This window comes from Pipistrellus hanaki (assembly GCF_964339955.1).
Source record: "Pipistrellus hanaki genome assembly, chromosome: 9".
Classification (NCBI taxonomy): domain Eukaryota; kingdom Metazoa; phylum Chordata; class Mammalia; order Chiroptera; family Vespertilionidae; genus Pipistrellus; species Pipistrellus hanaki.
In genome coordinates, this window is record NC_140511.1 from 33,269,685 (window position 1) to 33,292,594 (window position 22,910).

The 22,910-nt window shown below is 41.0% G+C and overlaps 1 protein-coding gene and 1 pseudogene across 2 annotated transcripts in view; both read right to left on the reverse strand.

Annotated features, from left to right (window-relative positions):
• The window catches only part of CCDC83 (coiled-coil domain containing 83), a 51,757-nt gene that overhangs the window by 13,494 nt on the left and 15,353 nt on the right, over positions 1-22,910 (reverse strand). Inside the window, exons 6-8 of the mRNA XM_084894133.1 lie at positions 20,602-20,769; positions 13,563-13,654; positions 9,488-9,556 (exon numbers count right to left, since the gene is read on the reverse strand). Of these exons, the coding sequence (XP_084750259.1) occupies positions 9,488-9,556; positions 13,563-13,654; positions 20,602-20,769 (329 nt within the window). The remainder of the gene's footprint in view (positions 1-9,487; positions 9,557-13,562; positions 13,655-20,601; positions 20,770-22,910) is intronic.
• LOC311627517 (bromodomain testis-specific protein-like) lies at positions 65-7,439 on the reverse strand (annotated as a pseudogene). The gene is made up of 2 exons: positions 7,389-7,439; positions 65-1,345 (listed from the first exon to the last, which is right to left on the reverse strand). The product of its transcript is annotated as a bromodomain testis-specific protein-like (transcript).

Sequence of the window (22,910 nt, forward strand, 5' to 3'; positions counted from 1 at the left end):
GGTTTTTTATTAGACACACAGCAGCATAGTTTTTTAGTTCTCTCTTGTTGTTGCTTGCAGTGTATCAGTCACACTCTGTCTCATCAGGGTTGGCATTTCTCAGTGAAGGCTTTCTGCCCCCAAGTTTATCTCCAGGGAGTTTGTTTACATCCAAACTTAACCGCCTCTTCTCATCATAGCTCACAGGCTTAGCATTATCTTCATCCTCAGATTGCCGAGCCAAGACCTGCTGTTTCCTCTTTGGCTGATTGCTCTTGGACTCTTCCTCCAGTTTCATCTCTGCTATTAACCCTTTCTTTCCCCTTCCAGTCGCCTCATTCTCCTTCCTTAGTGTACGGAAGGTCCCTGGGCCTCACTCTTATTCCTCAGTGTATGGAAGAGTACTTGTAATTGTTGATCAAGAGCTTTAAGCTGCTCCTGAAGCTTTGCAAAGCGCTGACCTCATGCCTCCGCAGAACCACCAGAGACATCCTCAGAGGAAGCTTTACTCCGCTTTCTCTTACAAGGGGTTTGCGGTATCAGTTTTGATACAGACATACACTCAACAGGTTCATCTGGGATCTTTGCAAAATGCATTTCAAAGACATCCTGGAGCACTCTTGCCATTGTCACGATGTCACGATCTGGAGGATTGTATTCGCAGCAATCCATGGACATTAATCTAACATCTGCAGCAAATTCATGTGCATCTTTAGATTCTTCGTTGTCTACTCTTCTCTTGGTAGTTCCAAGATCCTTTGGGGTTTTTACATCATAATAGTTATGGAGTTCCAACGCATAACCTCCATAGCATTATAAAAGGGCCATGCAAGCATTTCCTTAAGAATCTCACCACAGTGCCTTAATCACTCTGTTCCTTGAACAGTTGTCACAACTTCTTATTGTTGCTGAGAATCTGGCAAAACATTCTTCAGCACAGTTTCTTTTACAGCTGGTTTTGCAGATTTTTTTGCTTCATAAGTGCTGTGGAACATTCACCTCTTTAACTACCGGAGTTGTGGAGTTTTATCTGCTTTCCTCTTCACAATCCTCGTAACCTGAGCCACTGTTTGTGAGGTCGAGTTGGTGGGTCACCGTGTGCTCTATTTGAAGGAGAAATAGATGTTTCAGGAACTACAAAGTGACTCACTTGCTGCTTAAATACATTTCTGATGCTTTAGGGGACTTTTTCTTTAACAGGAGAATCTGCTCACAATCTGTTGAGTGGTTTTCTTTATTGTTTCCTTACCACCCACCACTTGTTCTTCTCCAGTGTTTGTGCTGTAATAGCAATGTCATCTCCAAACTTGTGGTATAAGCAGCAATTTAAGAACATTGTGTGGAAGTCTTCTTTACATTCCGAAGCCTGCTCATAATAACGCTCCAAGCATTTTTTTTTTTATTAAATTATTATCTGTGTACATATTTTAACATTGCCCCCCCCCCATACATACCCTCCCTCCCCAGAGTTTTGTGTCCATTGGTTGTACTTATATGCATGTATACAAGTCCTTTGGTTGATCTCTTATCTCCCCCAGATCTCCCTACTCTCCCCGCTGTAATTTTACAGTCTACTTTTTGCTTTACTGTCTCTATATCTATCTTTTGGTTTGTCAGTTTATAATGTTTTTTAATATCCATAAATGAGTGAGGCCATGTGGTATTTCTCTTTCATTGACAGGCTTATTTCACTCAGCATGATGTTCTCTAGTTCTATCCAGGTTGCTGCAAATGATGAGAATTCCTTCTTTTTTATGGCAGCATAGTATTCCATTGTGTAGATGTACCAAAGTTTTTTGATCCAATCATCTGCTGACGGGCACCTAGGCTGTTTCCAGATTCTAGCTATTGTAGACTGTGCTGCTATGAACATAGGGGTGCATATATCCTTTCTGATTGGTGTTTCTAGTTTCTTGGGATATATTCCTAGGAGTGGGATTACTGGGTCAAATGGGAGTTCCATTTTCAGTTTTTTGAGGAAACTCCATACTGTTCTCCACAGTGGTTGCACCAGACTACATTCCCACCAGCAGTGCACGAGGGTTCCTTTTTCTCCGCAACCTCGCCAACACTTGTCGTTTGTTGATTTGTTGATGTTGGCCATTCTGACAGGTGTGAGATGATACCGCATTGTTGTTTTGATTTGCATCTCTCGGATAATTAGTGACTTTGAGCATGTTTTCATGTGCCTTTTGGCCTTCCTTCTGTCTTCTTTTGAAAATATTCTATTTAGGTCCATTGCCCATTTTTTAATTGGATCATTAATCTTCCTTTTATTTAGTTGTATAAGCTGTTTGTAGATGTTGGAGATTAAACCTTTATCAGTGGTAACATTTGCAAATATGTTCTCCCACACAGTGGGCTTTCTTGTTGTTTTGTTGATGGTTTCTTTTGCTGTAAAAAAGCTTTTTATTTTGATGTAGTCCCATTTGTTTATTTTCTCTTTAGCTTCCATTGCCCTAGGGGCAGTATCAGTGAAGAAGTTCTTTAGGCATATGTCTGAGATTTTGTTGCCTGTGGATGCTTCTAGTATTTTTATGGTTTCCCGTCTGACGTTTAAGTCCTGTATCCATTTTGAGTTTATTTTTGTGTATGGTGTAAGTTGGTGATCTAGTTTCATTCTTTTGCATGTATCTGTCCAATTTTCCCAACACCATTTATTGAAGAGACTGTCTTGACTCCATTGTATATTTGTGCCTCCTTTGTCAAATATTAATTGAGCATAGTGATTTGGGTTGATATCTGGGTTCTCAATTCGATTCCATTGATCTATATGTCTGTTTTTGTGCCAGTACCAGGCTGTTTTGAGAACAGTGGCTTTGTAATACAGTTTGAAGTCTGGTATTGAGATCCCTCCTACTTTACTCTTCTTTCTCAGGATTGCTGTGGCTATTCGGGGTCTTTTATTGTTCCAAATGAACTTTTGGAGAGTTCTTTCTAGGTCAGTGAAATATGCCGTTGGTATTTTAATGGGGAGTGCATTGAACCTATAGATTGCTTTAGGAAGTATGGACATTTTGATGATGTTGATTCTACCAATCCATGAACATGGTATGTTCTTCCATATGTTTACATCTTCCTCTATCTTTTCAGTGTCGTGTAGTTTTCCGCATATAAGTCCTTTACTTCCTTAGTTAAGTTTATTCCCAGGTATCTTAATTTTTTTGGTGCGATGGTAAATGGAATTGCTTTTTTAGTCTCTGTTTCTATAAATTCGCTGTTGGTGTATAGAAATGCCATAGATTTCTTGGCGTTAATTTTGTATCCTGCTACATTGCCAAATTCATTTATTAAGCCAATTAGTTTTTTAATGGAGTCTTTTGGGTTTTTTATATACAATATCATGTCGTCTGCAAATAAGGATAACTTTACTTCTTCTTTTCCAATTTGGATGCCTTTTATTTCCTCCTCTTGTCTAATTGCAATGGCTAGTACTTCCAGTACTATGTCGAAGAGGAGTGGCGATAGTGGGCATCCCTGTCTTGTTCCTGATCTTAGAGGGAATGGTTTTAGTTTTTGGCCATTGAGTATGATGTTGGCTGTGGGTTTATCATATATAGCTTTTATTATGTTGAGATATGATCCTTGTACTCCCACCTTGTTGAGAGTTTTTATCAGGAAAGGGTGTTGGATTTTATCAAATGCTTTTTCTGCATCAATTGATATGACTATATGATTTTTATCTTTCAACTTGTTTATGTGATGAATCACGTTTATTGATTTGCGGATGTTGTACCAACCTTGCATTCCTGGAATAAATCCTACTTGGTCATGGTGTATGATCTTTGTGATGCTCTGCTGGAGCCGATTTGCTAGAATTTTGTTGAGGATTTTGGCATCTATGTTCATTAGGGATATTGGCCTGTAATTCTCTTTCATTGAGTTGTCTTTATCTGGTTTTGGTATTAGGGTGATGCTGGCTTCATAGAAGGAGTTTGGAAGTGTTCCTTCCTCTTGAATTTTTTGGAATAGTCTGAGGAGGATAGGTTTTAGTTCTTCCTTGAATGTTTGATAAAACTCTCCTGTGAAGCCATCTGGCCCTGGGCTTTTGTTTGCTGGAAGCTTTTTGATGACTGTTTCAATTTCTTCCCAAGTCACTGGTCTATTGAGATTTTTAGATTCTTCCTGATTGAGTTTTGGAAGGTTGTATTTTTCTAGGAATATGTCCATTTCCTCCAGGTTGTCCAGTTTGTTGGAATAGAGTTGTTCGTAGTATTTTGTAACAATCCTTTGTATTTCGGCGGGGTCTGTTGTTATTTCACCTCTTTCGTTTCTGATTTTGTTTATTTGAGTCCTCTCTCTTTGTTTCTTGGTTAGTCTGGCTAGAGGTCCATCTATCTTGTTTATTCTTTCAAAGAACCAGCTCTTGGTTTTGTTGATCTTATGTATTGTTTCTTTGGTCTCTATGTCGTTTATCTGTGCTCTGATTTTTGTTATTTCCTTCCTTCTGCTTACTCTGGGCTTTTCTTGTTGCTCTTTTTCTAACTCTTTGAGTTGTAGAGTTAGATCATTTGTTACCCTTTTTTCCAGTTTTTTGCAATAGGCTTGTAGGGATATGAACTTCCCTCTCAAAACTGCCTTTGCTGTGTCCCATAGATTTTGGATAGTTGTGTTTTCATTGTCATTTGTTTCTAGGATGTTTTTAATTTCTTCCTTGATTTCTTTGGTAACCCAGTCCTTGTTTAATAGCATGCTGTTTAGTCTCCATGTGTTTGATTTCTTTGGATTTTTTTCATTGTAGTTAATTTCCAGTTTTATGGCACTATGATCTGAGAAGATGCTTGATATGATTTCTATCTTTTTGAATTTGAAGAGACTTTGCCTATGTCCCAAAATGTGGTCTATCTTTGAGAATGTCCCATGTGCGCTTGAGAAGAATGTATATTCTGTGGCTTTGGGGTGGAATGTTCTGAAAATGTCGATTAATTCCATCTGGTCTAGCGAGTCATTTAGGATTGATATTTCTTTGCTGATTTTTTGTTTAGATGATTTGTCAAAGGGTGACAGTGGGGTATTAAAATCTCCTACTATGATTGTATTGCTATTAATCTCTCCCTTAATGTCCTCCAGCAATTTTTTTATATATTGGGGTGCTCCCGTATTGGGTGCATATATATTTACCAGGGTTATTTCTTCTTGTTGGATTGCTCCCTTTAGTATTATGAAGTGGCCTTCATTATCTCTTGTTATGTCCTTCACTCTGAGATCTAATTTGTCAGATATAAGTATTGCTACCCCAGCTTTTTTTTCATTTCCATTCGCCTGGAAAACCTTTTTCCATCCCTTCACCCTCAGTCTGTGTGCATCCTTTTTTCTGAGGTGGGTTTCTTGTAGACAACAGATATATGGGTCTTGTTTTCTTATCCAATCCGTTACCCTATGTCTTTTGATTGGAGCATTTAGTCCATTTACATTTAAAGTTATTATTGATAGATACTGATTTGACGCCATTTTTATTCTATACCCCTGTGTTCCTTCTTTGCTTTCAATTTCTTTAATTTTACAGTAGACCCTTTAGCATTTCTTGCATTGCTGGTTTGGTGGAGATAAATTCCCTTAGTCTGTTTTTGTCTGTGAAGCTCCTGATTTCACCTTCACTTTTGATTGATAGCCTTGCTGGGTACAGTATTCTTGGATTCAGACCCTTCCTTTGCATGACGTTGTATATTTCATCCCATTCCCTTCTGGCCTGATAAGTTTCTGTGGAGAAATCAGTTGCTAGTCTGATGGGGGCTCCTTTATATGTAACTGTCTGTCTCTCTCTGGCTGCTTTTAAAATTCTTTTTTTGTCATTGGTATTTGCCAGCTTAATTATAATGTGCCTAGGGGTGGATTTTCTGGGGTTCATTTTGCTTGGGACTCTGCGAGCATCTTGGATTTGTGTGGGTTTTTTCTTCTCTATCTCAGGAAAGTTTTCTGTCATTATTTCTTGAAATACGTTTTCCATGTCTTCCTCAATTCCCTTTCCTTCTGGAACCCCTATTATTCTAATATTGTTTTGTTTTGTATTGTCCCAAAGTTCCCTTAGACTTTCCTCCTGTTTTTTAATTTTTTTTTCCAGAAGCTGTTCTAATTGGGTATTTTTTTCCATCTTGTCTTCTAGCTCACTGATGCGGTCCTCTGCTTCTTCTAATCTACTCTTGATGCTTTCTATTGAGTTCTTTACAGTAGCAATGTCATTTTTCATTTCTTCTTGGTTCTTCTTCATTTCCTCTTGGGTCTTACTCATATTGTCAAATTTGTCTTCCATTCTTTTTAGCCATCTTATGATCATTACTCTGAATTCTTGCTCTGGTAGGTTGCTTGAGTCTATCTCGTTTACTTCCTTTTCTGGTGAAGCCTGCTTTTCTTTCATTTGCGGACTGTTTTTTGGTCTGCCCATTATCTAGGATGTCTGGTTGTGTAGTTCTCTCTCTCTCCTGCTTTGATTTAAGGGCACAAAATACAACACAACCAGGTACTACACACAGGCACTGAATAGAAATGTGTTTGCAATATTAATAACCACCAATAATGGTGACTAGAACCCGGCTAACAAAAACATACAATCAAACAAAAAGCATAGGCAAATCAATCTTATATAAAAAAAAAAGCATACAACTTCAGTATAGTTAACATTCAACATACAACTTCAAAGAGTTAGAGAGATAGACTGTTTTTTTGTTTTGTTTTGTTTTGTTTTGTTTTGTTTTGTTTTGTTGTTAGGACAACTACGAGGGCGGTGTGAATGGGCTTGGAGCAGGTAGTTGGAAATTAGATATATACAAGTAGGGTGAAATTTTAGGAGGGGGTAGACAGAAGGAATGGGGAAAATCTAGAGCAGGAAAGGGTTAAGATAAACGGGGTACCAAAGGAAAAGATCGGAAAGAGGGTGAAGGCATAAAGGTAGGGTTGAGATAGAATAAAGCGTTGGAGAAGGAAAGATAGATAAAGACTGTAGAACAGTAATCCTTTTCGCCGAGCAGTGGGGTATTCCAATGCAGTCAGGTGTTCGCACCGCCTGGGATCCGCGTTCTGAGGGGCACCGCTGCTTGGTGGTCGCTGCGGCTGTGGATATTCAGGCCTCTGACACGATCCTATCTTCCTCTCAAGATCGCATTTCTTGAGTGTACTTAAATCCCTTGGTTTTTTTTAGGATGGTAAAGTAATCAGGCAAATTTAGTTTCATGGCATCCACAGGCTGCTGAAAAGGCCAAGAAAAACTATGCTTCCCTAAAGCCTCTGAGATAACCTTCTGTAGATACCGCAGTTGACTTGTCCATTCCCGTTTCTCATGGTATTTATAGACTCTGGTGGTGCGGGTCCAGGAGAGCTGTTTCTACTTGGCAGAGACAGTCCTAGCTGCTTCAGTTCCTGTGATTCTAATGTCTGCCAGGACAGGCACGTCCTCTTCCTACACAAGTACTAACCCCTGTTTCGTTACATATGCGGTAGTTGTGGGTCATTGCAGTTGCTGCCATCTTTCACAGTCTTTCTTCCTGCCTTTCTAAGCCATACATGGAGATCCCAGCAGGAAAAGCCTGTAAGTTCCTCTTGGGAAAAGGGCCTGGTCTGATTGTCCCTTTCAGTGGCCCAAGATGAAGTGGTGCAGGGCCGAGGTTCTTCCATCCCCGCCCACTCTTGCCCTATTGGTGGCTCAACTTAATACCTATTTTTTTTTTTTTTTAAACTGGGGATTCATCTTGCTTAGCTTTTGGAAATAGTGTGGACCATGATTTTATAAAGGCAATTTAAAAAGAAGTGTCAACATCACAAAAAGCGTATTAATTTTTAAGTCCCTTGTTTTCTAGACTCACTAACTCTATTTGGTCAAATGGGAAGCTAGGAAAAGGGGAGGGGAGAGAAGGTGATAGTGACATTTTCACCTCAGGTGTCTGAGCAGATGGTGCAAAAGGAAGTGCAAGAAGAGAAAATTTAGGGGAAATTTAATGAGTTCTACATTGGCTATGTGGAGTTTGAAGTGCTTTTGTGACATCCAAGTGGGACTGTTTGGAAGCAAATTAAAATATAGGTCCAGAGCTAAGGACACACACAAGTTAGTGCTGAAGATGTACCTTTGAGAATCACATACAAATAACTTGTTAACAAGAGCCATGTGTAGTTGAAGTGAATTTTCTCAAATGATAGTGAGTTCTCTTTCACAGATGGCATCTAAGCATAGGTTTGCTGGCTACTTGTCTAGGCATAAAGGGAATTTCAACCTCTGTAGCACTCTTATAACATTTAGACCAAAGATTATGTGCTTGTTTCATCCAACATCATGCTCTCACATATTCACTCAAAATTTAAGCCATATATTCGATTCATTCTTCCAATAAATATATCTATACCCAGGGACATTCTTTCAGTCAATAACTATTTAATGAGATTATTTATTAGGTGTCAGGGATAGACAGTGGAAAACTCATAGCCTGCTCTGTGAAGAGACAGATGCATTAACAGATAATTTCAACATATTTTATAAAAGCAAGAGTTACAGCAAAACAAGAGAGCACTGGGGGAAAAGCACTTAAGACTTCCTGGGGGAGTTACAAAATGATTCACAAAACAAGGGGCAATCAAGTGCCTACAGAAAGAGCTGGAATTTTCCAGGCAAACGGGGGCAAGGAGTAAGGGCAGAGGGACCGGTAAGTGCAGGGCAGGGAAAACGGAAGTAACCCATAATAGGGTTCTAGATAGAGAAGGTCTAGCGGTCCTCCCATGGTCACCCCCAGCAAGGGCAGAGTGAGAGCCTGGGTACAGGGAGACAGATGGACAGCTGGGCCACTGGTTCCCACAGGCTCTGCAGGAAGACCACCAGGATGGAATGGGATGGAGAGACTGCAGCGGGCAGGGACATCTTGACCTTGGGCAAATGGCTGTAACTGTGGGTCTAGTGTTGTCTGCATCCGAATGTCCAGAAGGCCAGAGCAGTCATTTTAGAAGTCAGCAGGGCGGGAAGCAGACTAACACACTCCCCACGCAGCAGAAAGGCAGAGGGAGCAAGGATCCCAAGGAGACCCCATAGATCTTTTTACTAACACTCCCCACAAGAGGGCAGGTAAGCCCCACCTCCCTATACATCAAGGGTTCATCTTAGAGAAGAGCAGGGGGAGGAAAGAACATCGAAAAGACTGAACATTTATTGGAAGGAGACCATGCTATCCCCCAAAGGCAATTGTACAGCAGCAGACAGTGAGGTCGGAATGATCCTTTGGCCTTGCCCCGTCCCCCTGAAGGAAGTGGGGTCCTGAGGAAGACCAGATCAGTTTGAAGGCACAAAGCAGCTTTGTACATCTGGGTATATTTTGTGAATTATGACGCCAAAAGTGACTTCTGGTTATTCTTGAAATTATTGATGGCATTTGTTGAGTAACAGCTTGTAATAAGATTAAGACTCCACTTGAATTTTATTTTACCTCCATCAGTGACAGTTCCGTGCTTTTCCCAGGACTTAAGCTCATAAATAAAAGTGATTTCCAGTTCAAAGAACTGAGAAAAAGACATTGTCTTTAACAATGCCACTCACCTCTTTTTTTAGCCAGTCGTTCTCCCAGATCTCCCGGTAGCTGCCCTTGTCGATGAACTTCACGGTATTCTGAAAGACAATTTCTCGCTAAGGACGAGTCACGGCGGCGGTTCACAAGTTTAGCACTGACAATGCAAGTCAACTTACCTGGGCATTCCTTTTCAATTCTGTTTTGCAAATACTTTGGAAACACACATAGGAACTTTTAGTTCCGCTGTTCTGGCTTTGCTATCCCAATGCATTGTTTTCACTGGTTTACACTGCCCAAAACAGGCAACTGAGAGAACTGGACAAGGCTCTCTATTCAGTTTAGCCTCTGCTGTGACCCAGTCTGACTGCCATGGTGAAATCAAATCACTAATGATCTGCTCCACAAATAAGACGCCTAAGCTGAAGTGACTAAACATCCTTCAAGTTGATCAAACACATGACCAACCTATGGTAAAAGCACAAGTAATTACATTGCTACCTTTCTAATCGAAGGTTTCTGTGCGTCAGTAATAACAGTAGTACATATTGGCAAACCTAACAGCAAATAGTTTCAGGGCGACAGGCTACAGCTAAACAGTCTCCTATAAAAAGGCATTTTATGTAAGAAAATAGGAATAGCCTTACTTAGTCAGTAGGTTCATAAAATGTAAATTCTATTTACATTTTTATTTATTTTTTATTATTTACAAGTTTTTAATTACTTAGATATTTACCGTTTCACTCAAAGGAACTTTGTAGTGGATGACGGATCCTATCTATCCCTAGAGTACTTTTATTTATTTTTTATTATTATATATTTTTTAATAAATCTTTATTGCCTAGAGTACTTTTATATGGGTACCATGTGACAAATTTAATCTTCAGTCACTGAAGGACATAACCGAAAGAAGACAAATTAGGGAAAATCTTCAAGATCATAAACATGGGCAGAAATAAGTTTAAAATAGGTTAAGGGTAAATTTATCTCTTAGAGTTGGAAGATTTGCAATCATTTTTTTTTTCTTTTCTTTAAACCAGGCTAATTGAACTAAGTGGACCTACATTTCTTAGGAAATAGAAACCTTTATACCCCTGCTACAACCGCTACTTCTCAAGTTTTCTCAAACACAGAATTTCGTTTGGATAAAAGCAGGGAGTAGCTCATAGCTGAAGTTATTTGGTTAATGGCTTACTTCACTAACAATGGCGCAGTGGTTTTCAACTTTGACCGCGCATTAGAATCTCCCGAACACTTTGGAAAATCCAGGAGCCCTGGCAACACCCCAGGCCAATTACATGAGCGTCTCTAAGTGGGACTCAGGCACCATGTGGGTTAAACAAATTTCTCAGGTGATTGCAATATGCAGCCAAGGATGTGCAACAGTGGATTATAGGAAATTAAACTATGTACTAAAATAGCCAGGTTGGATGAAGCAAACTCATTCACGTGTGAGGGTGTTGGGTTATGCAGAGAGAAGAAAATGTGTGTGATGATGAAGAGCAATGATCTGAAGGAGAAAGGAATCTTGAATTGAATCTTGAGTCTGTCACGTGCTCTGGGCAAGTCATAAAATTTCTCTATGCCTTGGGCTTCTCATTAGCAGGTTCCTACTTTATACAATTGTTGAGAGACTTAGATGTAAAATGTGAGGAACAGTAAACCATCCCTCATTATATTGGGTCGGCAACTATGTAATTGCGGGTTTCACACATATATGGCTTCAGTTGAATTTTTAGGTTTGCAGACGTAGTACAAATGTAAAACACATTTTGTATTTGATAGTTGGCTGTTCAGCTGTTAATCAGTAAAAAAAGTTTTTTGATCTGTTTTGTAGTTTTTGTTTGGCGTTCGTTGAAAAATGGAAAATCAAAAGGAACATTTTCGTCATATTTTGCTTTTTTATTTCCGCAAAGGGAAAAACGCATCGCAAGCTCATAAAAAGTTATGTGCTGTTTATGGTGACGAAGCCTTAAAAGAACGGCAGTGTCAAAATTGGTTTGCCAAATTTCGTTCTGGTGATTTTTCACTCAAAGATGAAAGACGCTCTGGTCGTCCAGTTGAAGTTGATGACGCCCTAATCAAAGCAATAATCAATTCGGACTGTCACAGTACAACACATGAGATTGCAGAGAAGCTTCATGTATCACATACATGCATTGAAAATCACTTAAAACAACTTGGCTATGTTCAAAAACTCGATACATGGGTTCCTCACGAAATTAAAGAATCACAGTTAACGCAACGCATTAGCAGCTGCGATTTGCTAAAGAAACGTAATGAAAATGATCCATTTTTAAAACGACTGATAACTGGCAATGAAAAATGGGTTGTTTACAACAATATCAAGTGGAAAAGATCGTGGAGCAGGCCAGGTGAACCAACTCAAACAACATCAAAAGCTGATATTCATCAAAAGAAGGTTTTGTTATCAGTTTGGTGGGATTACAAAGGAATTGTCTACTTTGAACTCTTACCACCCAACCGAACGATCAATTCTGATGTCTACATTGAACAACTAACGAAATTAAACAATGCAGTTGAAGAAAAGCGGCCCGAATTGACAAATCGAAAAGGTGTTGTATTCCATCATGACAATGCAAGGCCACACACATCTTTGGTCACTCGGCAAAAATTAATGGAGCTTGGTTGGGATGTTTTGCCACATCCACCATATAGTCCTGACCTTGCACCATCTGATTACTTTTTGTTTCGATCTTTACAAAACTCCTTGAATGGTAAAAATTTCAATAATGATGATGATGTCAAATCGTACCTGATTCAGTTTTTTGCTAATAAAAACCAGAAGTTTTTTGAACGTGGGATTATGATGCTGCCTGAAAGATGGCAAAAGGTCATTGATCAAAATGGGCAATACATTACAGAATAAAGTTATTTAGTTCCATGAAAAAATTGTCTTTGATTTTCTTTAAAAAATCCGCAATTACTTAGCTGCCGACCCAATATATTGAGCATGTCTACTTAAAGCATATCTGATCTACATATACCTTTTAATCATCTTCACTATGATCAGATCACCAAATTGTTGATTTCACCATTTTGTCATAGTCAGTCAAAGTGGCCCATCTGTATGGGCAGACAAACCATTGGTCAGTTTCATAATCCTCTTTTTGTGTAAATCAGTAAAAATCACACAATAGGATAACAACAGTAAAAGCACAATTGAACCAACAGGAAAGCAGCAAACAGTTGCAACTGAAATTCAGTGAAGAACTTTAGAAAAGACCAGGCATTTATGATTCTGAAGAAGGAATATTCCAGATGAAGAGACAATCCCAGTGGGGACCTCACTGATTTAGGAGATGTTCTGGGGACAGGGGAAGGACAGCGAGGAAAAAAAAAAGAGAGAGAGAGAGAGAGAGATTTTTGTAAAACAAAGAAATTAAAAAACATATAAGATTAGAATATACATCTCAAATATTTTTTATATCCCAAATCTTTAAAGCTCCAGGAATATAAAATATGCTCTTTTAGGTTTGGATATGTAAGAAATTACTTTTTAAACAAATTATATTTCATTCTATAATTCATCCACAACTTTATTTAATAGCTTATTGTAGCCATTATTACTAAACTTTAAAAATAAATGAATAATAATTTACTAAGTTCTTGATTCTAAAAATATTTGAGATATAATTTCTAATCTTACATGTTTTCAAATTTCTATTTAAATATCTTATTCAATCCTTATTCTTTAAAGGTAAATATTATTATTACCCCCTTTTTATAGATTTGGAAATTAAAGCCCAGAAAAGTCAAGTAACAAATTCAGTTTATACACCAAATAAGTGATAAAACTGTAATTTAAATTCAAACTGCCTAGCTTAAGACCTCAAGTTATTAACTCTTATAATACTAGAGGCCTGGTGCATGAATTCATGTACAGAGGGGGGTCCGGCTAGGCCAGTGGTGGGGAGGGGCTGTGGGCAGTTGGCCAGCTGGCTCTGCCTTTTGGTCAAACTCCCGGTCAAATTCCCGGTGGAGGGAACAATTTGCATATTAGCCTTATATTATTTAGGATACTATAAGAAAAAAGAAGGGGAGGGGAAGTTGTGTATTTCTTAAAATAAGAAAATGGAAGTATACCTCTGTGGCCCACTCCTTCTTTTGGTCCAGTTGCAACAAAGTGTCTCTGATTATTCTTTTTCTAGCATCTTCTAGAGTGATTTTATACTGTTCTTTAAAAAGAAAATTAGAAGGCTTAACAAGGCTGATTCTAGATAATGCCATGATGTTAGTAAATTTTATCTTCTGTGATCTTCACCTCTCCTTTCAATACCTTTTACTCTCTGAATTTTCAGGGTAGATACATCTAGATAAATGAAGCATCTAGAACCTTCAGTTAGCAGAAATGCTCCAATAATTTATTAGCATCTTAATGTGAGTTAATTTAAGATGACAGCTCACCCAAGAACATTTGCATTTTTAAAGGATTGTCTCTCCAAAAGGAGAGCTTCCAATACTTGAGACCTTGTGTGTCCATCTACCCTTCATATCACACAACTTCATGTCACACAATTTCCTATCAACAACTTCTGATTCCACAACAGAAATATAAGGGAGGTTTGATTATCCACCTGAGTAGCATCCTGTACCTCTGACTTCACCTAATATTATTATTACATTTCCAGTATTCTTGGCGTGCGTTTCCTGGGACAGGTAGGACAAAATGAGGGGGGTGGGGGGTGAGAATGGCAGAAGGACTATGAAAGCCAGTGGACCTGGCTCTGAGTTAGGCTCAGAGGAAGAGAGAGAACAGAGAAGTGGTGCAGATTCTCTACCCTCTTTGGACTTTCTTAGGTCATACAGGTCAGAATTGAGAGAGCAAAGGATCATAAAATGTTAGGCCTTGAGAGTTGCTTAGAGGTCATATAATCAGCACCCCTGTTCAAGGAAAGTGAGGTTCGGTGACAGGGGGCTGCTTTACAGGTTGGAGAGAGGTAAAGCTGGATAAATCAGTCCCATTTGTTCACTGTTTCAAACAATAAATCATCGCCAGCCTTTTTTGATGTCCGTGGCACTATTTAAGGCACCGATAGTATTGCCAAATAAGAGACAAAACCCCTGCCTTTAAGACACGTACATTCTGGTGGGGAAGCCAGACCAGAAATATGTAAACAAGCAAATAAACATTTCGGGTGGAGATGTGTGTGATGAAGAAAAACTAAAAGTCTCTATTTTAGTTACAGTGATCAGGGAATACTTTTTTAGGAGGTAACGTTTGAGCAAAGATTGACTGAAGTGAGGGAGCCACCCTTTTACAACAGGAGGGAACTGGACTGCTCCAAACCAGAGAACAATCGGGTTAGTTTTGTTTGATGATAACATCTATGTTGTATTTATCAGGCCTGAAGGATAATTATTGGGAAGTCGGAAAGTATTTCCCCATAAAAATGATGTTGACAATTAAGGTTGCTGGCTTTCTGGGCTGGTCCACAGAGACCCATTTAGTCACAGGATTCCATCACTGAACAACAGTGTTGTCCCAGCAGTGGTGTGGAGCCTCACTGCCCTTCAGGACATGGTTCCAAAGGGAAAGTGTTCTCCACAGACCCAGTGGGCTGAGAACTCCCAGGGGTCTGCCTTGCGGGGGGATGTCTGCAGGTCTGCTCTTTCAGTCGTTTGGAGAGAGGGGTTGGGCGGGAGTTATTCGGCCTCATCTGGACTTGGTACCGGCAGAGCGGCCTCTCCTAACAGAGGAAAATGCTGAAGGCAGAGTGTAAACACCTTTCTTCCACAGCTTTCTATTACTGCAGTCCCCGGGACACCACAGATATTAAAGATGCTTTTAAGAAAATTAAATCAGACAAACTGCCCGTCTTTGGCAGGCAGTGATCTGAGGCTGCAGCGCAGTGACCAGTGGTCGCTTTGGTGGGAAGGGAGGGGTGTCAGCAGGGAGGAGGGGGGACCTCCCCAGCTGTGGAGTGGCCAGGAGTGGGGCCGGAATGGCCAGGGTCTGCCTTTAGTGGAGTTGGAACAAGAGTGTCTGACGAGACAGCGGTTTATAAACAAGAGGGTTCGTAAGATTTGGGGGACTAGTCTAATTTGACATCTGGCGGGTGAGGAATGGAAGTCTTCATTCTTCCAGCTTACAGGTGCTCGTCGCTATAACCTGTATTTTTATTTTTATTTTTTTTACTCATTTGAAGTAATTGCTTGAGTATATTAACCGTTCCAACCTCATTTCTGATGGAATTTCTTTTTCAATTCAGAACGTAGTCCATTAGACTAATTCTGGGTGCTTTTGAAACTTCTACCCAATAAAACACATCAGTCTAAAAGTTGCCATGTATCAGGAGGCTAGCCACAATAATTTTAGATTCTGAGCATTTAAAAGAAACCATACAACCTGGAGCTTGTTAAAATGAAATAGTAATTCTTTGCTGTAAATAATAATAAAAAAAATGGCGGAATATTCTCTGACTACAGTTGTAGCTCTCTCTATTGCCATATTTGTACTGAAAAGGCAGAAATAGCACACAAACTCTGTTTCAAATTCCGTATAAAATTGTGTGGGCTGTTTTTCTTCTCAAAAGCAGAGTAACCCAACACAAGGGAGGATGGGAAACCTCGTCGTTACCCTTTGCGATTCAGAGGATCAGATAACAGCTATTAACTATTCATGTGTGAACACAGCCAAAGGCGCTGCGGGTGTGTGGAAGTCTCCTGGTAAAAGTGGGAGACATTGCCAGTGGGAGCTGGGGAGCCTGTGACCTTGTGCCTCCGGACTGCTGGCTGCTCAGGAGCCCAGTGTGATGCGGTCACCTCCCACCCGCTGCCTGCCTGGCCGGAGCCGCTTCGCATTTCCTCCTTCCTCTGTTGTGTCTAGCTCAGCTTCGGTTGCCTCCCCCACAGCTTTTTGGGAGTTGGCTGTCTACTCTTCACATGCGTCTGGTGTCACGGCGCTTTAATGGGCTGATCCTCCGCTGTGGCGGGGGCCTCCCTTCAGCCCCATCTGGAGGAAGCTGACAGCCCCAGCCGTGGAGCATGGAGCGTGGAGCGTTCCTTCGGGCGCAGTGTGTTCCAGCGCCGCCCCCCCTCCCTGCCTCCATCACTGCGCCCGGGAGGACTCTCTGAAGCACATTGGCCTGGTGTCAAATCTCATTTCCACCTCTTACTGAGCTTGTGAGTTTGGGTAAGACAATGAGCTGCTCCGGGCGCCTCTTTCCTCATCTTTAAACTGGCACAGTGACACCTCACCCAGAGGAACCTGTCAGGGCCCGATGCGATAAGGTGCAGAAAAGCAGGTGCCGGGCGTGTGAGTTCTCTTGGAGGTCACTGAGGGACTCTCAGGTTACAGATGAGGAAACTGACATTCAGAGGAGGAATGTTACCCTTTTTGTAAGTGGGCCTCAACCCTCGTCTTTAATCTCACAAAGGACTTTTATGGCTCCCTGTCGGGTACACCTGGGAGGACAAAAGTCAAAATGATCTGTGACTCCAACAGCTAATGACTGGTAATAACCCACACCTGCTCTGTTCCTGGGCCCATCTCAGCTTTCCTTTCCTTTCATTGTGAGAAGGAGCCATGTCCCGCATAATCAGTCACTGTGTTTCCGTACCAATATCCTAACGTCTCCTTCTAGCTCAAGTCCAGGGCGGCATGAGGTGCTTCTCCTCCCGCCCCAGGGCTCAGGGCTGCTGAATGAGGTGGTGGGACTGCGGACCAAGGACGGTTTGTGCTGGGTCTGATCAGTGACCCACCAGGAGGCATGAACAAAGGCATGAACATGATTAGGTCAGTGATCACACCCTCTCTCTTCAGAGCCTGGGATGGAGAATACTCAACATTGGCCTGTGGGAAGCAAGGGGAGAACGGAACAAGACACAGAGCACAGCGGAGGTGCTGAGAGGGAGTCACAGGCCCAGAGGTAAATTAGGGAGGAGCCATCCTACGGCCACCACTGATCCGATGGCCTTCTCTTTCCATCTTCAGTCCTCCCGTTCCTCACTATAGTGCTATGTCCAACAAACATGATCACGGGACATCAAGCAACCTGATTTTCATCTCTTCCCTTTAAAATTCATGCTCAGAGGCTAGTACCTCTGTAAGATATGATACAGAAAACCGAGAAGAACCAAGCAATATTTAGAATCTTAGAGAAATGGAGTTACATTTATTACGTGCAGGCCCAGAGAAAAATGTCTCTCAAATTCTGGACCTCAATATCGAGAAACTTTTCCTATTTATATGTTTTTACCTTCTTTGTCCCCCAAATATGGGGTGTTTCTGGCCTCCTTTGCAAATTCTTAAAGAGCCCGTATGTGCTGGGGTCTTGAGATTTCAACCAAAGGCCTGGCCTGGTGCCAGCACTGATAACTTTGTTCTGGGAAAGTTTAATGGCCTCTCTGAAGTGGGAATAGTCTTATTTTCCTATTATTTAAGCAAGCAAGCATTTACAGAAGCCAGATAGCAGGGTTGAAATTTCAAACAGCAGTTTTTAGATAAGAGGGATGCTTCAGATACATAGCAAATCCTATAACTTGTCTGGTTCCTTTGTGAAAATAAGAGGTCCTTCAAGCACTAATCAATATGTCCAGTTGTGTTTCTTTCTTTTTTTTTTTTTAATAATAAACTTCCAATTGCATTCAGAGTTATGGCTATTCCCTCCTTAGCTACCATTTCCTCTGACTTGAACCCTGTAGCTCCTCCCCCAGGGCTGCAGGGAGCATGGCAAGGGGCAGGAGAGCTCTCACTTGACACCTCAAGGCAATGAAAATTTTTAGCTGAAACAAATCATCCAAATGTCTAATCAAGACCGTGGTTGATGGACAGGTAATAGTGTGGTGAAGGAATGGGGGAGGGGCGGTGGAAAGGAGCCAATGGGAGAAAGAAAGGGGACATCTGTAATACTTTCAACAATAAAGATAAATTTTTAAAAAGAGTTTACTTTATATGAGAAAATCACTCTTTCTGCTTTAAAAATATAAAGAAATGCTGGATAAAATTTTAAAACATTTTAAACATGCTAGGAAAATAACTATTTTAGAAGTATGGCACTGGTGCACAAATACATAGACAAATCAATGGGACAGAATAGAAAGTATAGAAAGATCTCCAAATGCACATGGGAAATTAAAATACAATGAAGTTGGCATCTCAGATCAGTAGGGTAAAAATGGATTGTTTGATAAATGATGTTGGGACAACTGGAAAATCATCTGAAAAAAAAAATAAAATTGGTTTCCTACCACACACACACACAAAAACAAAAACAAAAACAAAAACAAAAACAAAACAACAAAAAACAAGTCTAAGATTTAAATATGAAACTAAAAAATTTTCTCAGAGACACCTCACAAACAAAAGGCTAATGACAAAAGGGAAAAATATTTGTACCTTATATCACTGTTGAAGAGCTAATTTTCTTAAAAATGGAAAATGTTTCACTACACTATAGAAAAGTGGGCCAAGGGTGTGAACTGGTTCCTATGAAAAAAATTCATATGCTTCTTGAACTTATTGAAAGATATTCACTAGTGGTCCTAATAAGAGAATGTAAATGAAAGAAGGCTATAGAGAGTTGCAGTTTTCTACTTTTTAAAAACATATATATTCTTAATTGATTTCATAGAGGAAAGGAGAGGGAGAGAGAGATAGAAACATCAATGAAGAGAGAGAATCATTGAATGGATGCCTCCTGCGTGCCCCACACTGGGGACTGAACCTGAAATCTGGGCATGTGCCCTGACCAGGAATGGAACTAAGGCCTCCTGGTTCGCAGGTCAACACTCAACCACTGAGCCACACCAGCTGGGCCAGTTTTCTACTTTTAAGGCTGACAAATGAAAAGTTGGGTAATATCTCCCATTATTGAAAATGTGGGAAAACTTAGTACAACTTCTATGGAGCGTCAGGCCTCTCAAAATAAAAACAAATGGGCCAGCCATTTCTCTTTAGAGATACACATAAATGATAAATTACATAAATACAAGGATAGTGATCACAGTAAAATGAGATATGCACAAGGATATTCATTGAAGCATTTTTTTGTAATTGTAAAAAGCAGGAAACAACCCAAATCCTTATCAGTAGGGAACTGGTTAAAAAATTATAGTACAAGACAGACTAGCCATTGAGAGAATGAGGAGGTACTAATATGTACTGATCTATAATGATGTCCACATTGTTGTGTGAAAAGTCACACTCGTAGCATGCTGGTTATGTATGTATATATATTATTTAAGAAAGGCTACATTAAACTGGTCACTGGTTTTATCTAGAGAGAGGACTGAGTGGTGGGGGAAACAGGAGGAGGAAGGTGTCACACTCTCTGTACTTTTCTTTGGGGAGGAGAACCTTTTAAAAAAGTGTAATTCCAAGCCCAGACTCATGTTGGGCCACATTTATTCCACATGAGTCCCTGAGCTGGGAAATTTACATGAAAATTAGTCTAGAAGCAGAGTGAGTGTCTGGACAGGCCCTCAGCAGAGGATGATGGGAACGACCTCACGTGCACCCTCTACCATGCTGGGCACCCTCTCCAGCTGGGCTCAGAACTGCCACCCAAACACAGCATTCTCTCAGGCCAGCTTTCTCTCGCTTGTTCTTTTCTGTCTCGGGGTCTCTGGTGTCCCTGTAAGCCACTCTGCTAGTTGCAGCGACAGAGAGGTGGCCTCGTGTTCCCCAGAGCTAGTCCCGGTGCGTCCTCACGCCTAATGTCATCCTGCTCCGTACCCTCCCCACTTCTGTGTTGTGTTTGGTCTCCAGTGTTTTCTGACTACAACTTAGCATTTACGTGAGGTTGCTTTAGTTCACCCCAGGTGAATTTCCCTTCCAACATAACCCGATCCCAGCACCCTCCTGCCTCACTGAACTTACCCCAACTCCTTGCGTGGGAGCACAGACACCACCCAGTGAACCAACTTCTTCCTTGAAGTTGGTTGCTGGCAGGGTTTCTCCGCCCTGCCTCCCCTCCCTTCCCTTTCCCTCCTCAGTTTCTTAGGTGGTCCTGGGACAGTTTCTCTGTTTCCTCCTCCACCTCTGCCCTGGGACTCTGCTGGTGCCGACCCAGTGGAGAGGAACGGGTGGTTCAGGGAGTACCCATTTTTTTTTCCCTCCATCAAATGTCTGCCCTCTAAAGTGTTTTTTTTCTGAACTTGAACTGGTTTTATTGCAACTGACCTGACATTTTCTCCGCATTCTCTTTCACTTTATTGATGTCATTTTGTAAGGAGATAATGAGTTTAGCATGTTGTGCACTCCCTACATTCTTGTACTCTTCCCAATATTCCTTCTCACTGAGCTTCTCAAGAAATAGTTTCTCAGCATTACTTATTTGTGAGCGCATATCTGTTGAAAGAAAACCAAAACACCATGTCATTTCTGCTGTCCTTGCCACCATTATATGTTGCCATCTGATCTGATGAATCTGATACTAAAATGCTGTTATCTCATAAATACTATTTTATATATAGGAACTCTAAACTATTCAAATGATTATTTTAACTATCCCTCATGATTCAAAATCTAAAATTAAAATTTCAATTCTAGAGTATTTAGAATTGGTTTGGTGCTATGATTGAAAGCTGTAATAGACAAGCTATATGCCTAGGAACCCACAAGTTTAAATTATTCTTTTAATAGCTTGATAAGTGTCCTATACAATATATGATGTCCCACAATTTTTTTTTATTAGTAAATTGTCATTTTTCTGCCCATTATGCCTCTGGGCAAAGTGATTTCACCGTGTATCATTCCATCATCCTTGGCAGCCATTTCTAAAAGTGAGTTGTTTAGTCTGTCCTCTCAAGTTCACTTGTGTGAAATAACAGTGTATGATAGTCATAACAGCAACTTTCCCCCACACCCACTTATAAGACTTCAGAGTGAAAGATACGTTCCCCAGTTAAATAGGTTCAGACACTGAGCCATCTCAACTATTGTATATAAGTGTTCAGATGGTCCTAGTTCACTTGCTAAGCATGATGTGCCACTCAGTCTGCAGGCTGATGTCATGCTGCTGGAAATTTTGGAAAAGGAAGTGTTACAGAGAGGCAGGTGCCATGAAGTAATGGCTACTCGGGTCACTACCACACACCCTCTTGTTTGAGAGTTCCTTGGGGGCAGTACCACCTCTCACCCATCTCTGAGAGCTCCTGACGGCAGCTAACCCCCTTACTGGTCTCTGTAAGCCCTGCGCTTAGCAAGAGTCTGGCAGGCAGTTGGGGCTCAGTAGATGCTCATGGAATGACGGACACATTCCAGTCAGTCGGGAGGGCTGTTCTTCAGTCCGGAGGTGCAGGAGGACCCCAGATATGTCTTCTTCCAAAGATGCAAGATCATAGATTTTGAGACCCCTTCAGAAATGGCACTTGCTATTGTCATTAAACAGTTAAGCTTCCTATAAGCCAGACGGTCAGTGTCTTCTTACTTGAGCAGATGATTGCTGGCTCAGCCCGCATTGGGCTTTTGGGGGATGCGGGTTGGCATCATGCTGTTCTCCTTTCCCAGAACCCCTCTTCACTTGCCTTCTGGTAACACCTTTTTCCTAGTCCTTGTCAAATTATAGTTGTTTGTATGAAAGATGCCACAATAATTAATAAGTAATAGTTCCAGAAATAAACTGTGTTTCACAGACAACTGAAAACATACTTTTGTCCCACTCACATGTAGGCCAATTGCAGTGGCCCCTTCTCCTCACCATAGGGACTGGTCCAGGAGTGGGCATGTGCCCCAAGCTAGGCACACGCTGAGTCCTTCAGAGAAACATTTTTACTGAAACTGGTGGAAAACATGTCTATTGTCTCCATTCTGAGGTTATAAGGGTGTAAGATTAGAGGTATCTGTGGTTTGAGTGCCAGCCTCATGGGGACAACATGAAACAGGGAGAAGACAGAGAGAGCAGAGGGATAAGGGGGGGGGGGGGTGGGGGGGCAAGGGAAGAAGAGAGAGGAGGAGAGGTAGGGAGGGAAGAAGGAGATTTTTTTTAATACGAGCTGAGATCTGAGAGCATGTCACCTGTCTTTTCTGCTTGGTTATCTGAACCATCTTCTTTATGCTTAAGCAAGCTTGGGTTAGATTTTTATCCTGGTAACTGAGAGTCCTAACTAAAAGTTGGAAGGAAGGTGTTACATCAGTACTTCTCAAGCCTCCCTTGTGTAGGAATCTCCTAGGACCGTGGTCGGCAAACTGCGGCTCACGAGCCACATGTGGCTCTTTGGCCCCTTGAGTGTGGCTCTTCCACAAAATACCAAGGCCTGGGCGAGTCTATTTTGAAAAAGTGGCGTTAGAAGAAGTTTAAGTTTTAAAAATTTGGCTCTCAAAAAAAAATTCAATCATTGTACTGTTGATATTTGGCTCTGTCGACTAATGAATTTGCCGACCACTGAACTAGGATCTTGTAAAAATGCAGGTTCCGATCCAGTAGGTCTGGACGGGTCTGAGGTTCTGCATGGAAACAAGACAAAGGTATGGCTGCTGCTCCACAAACC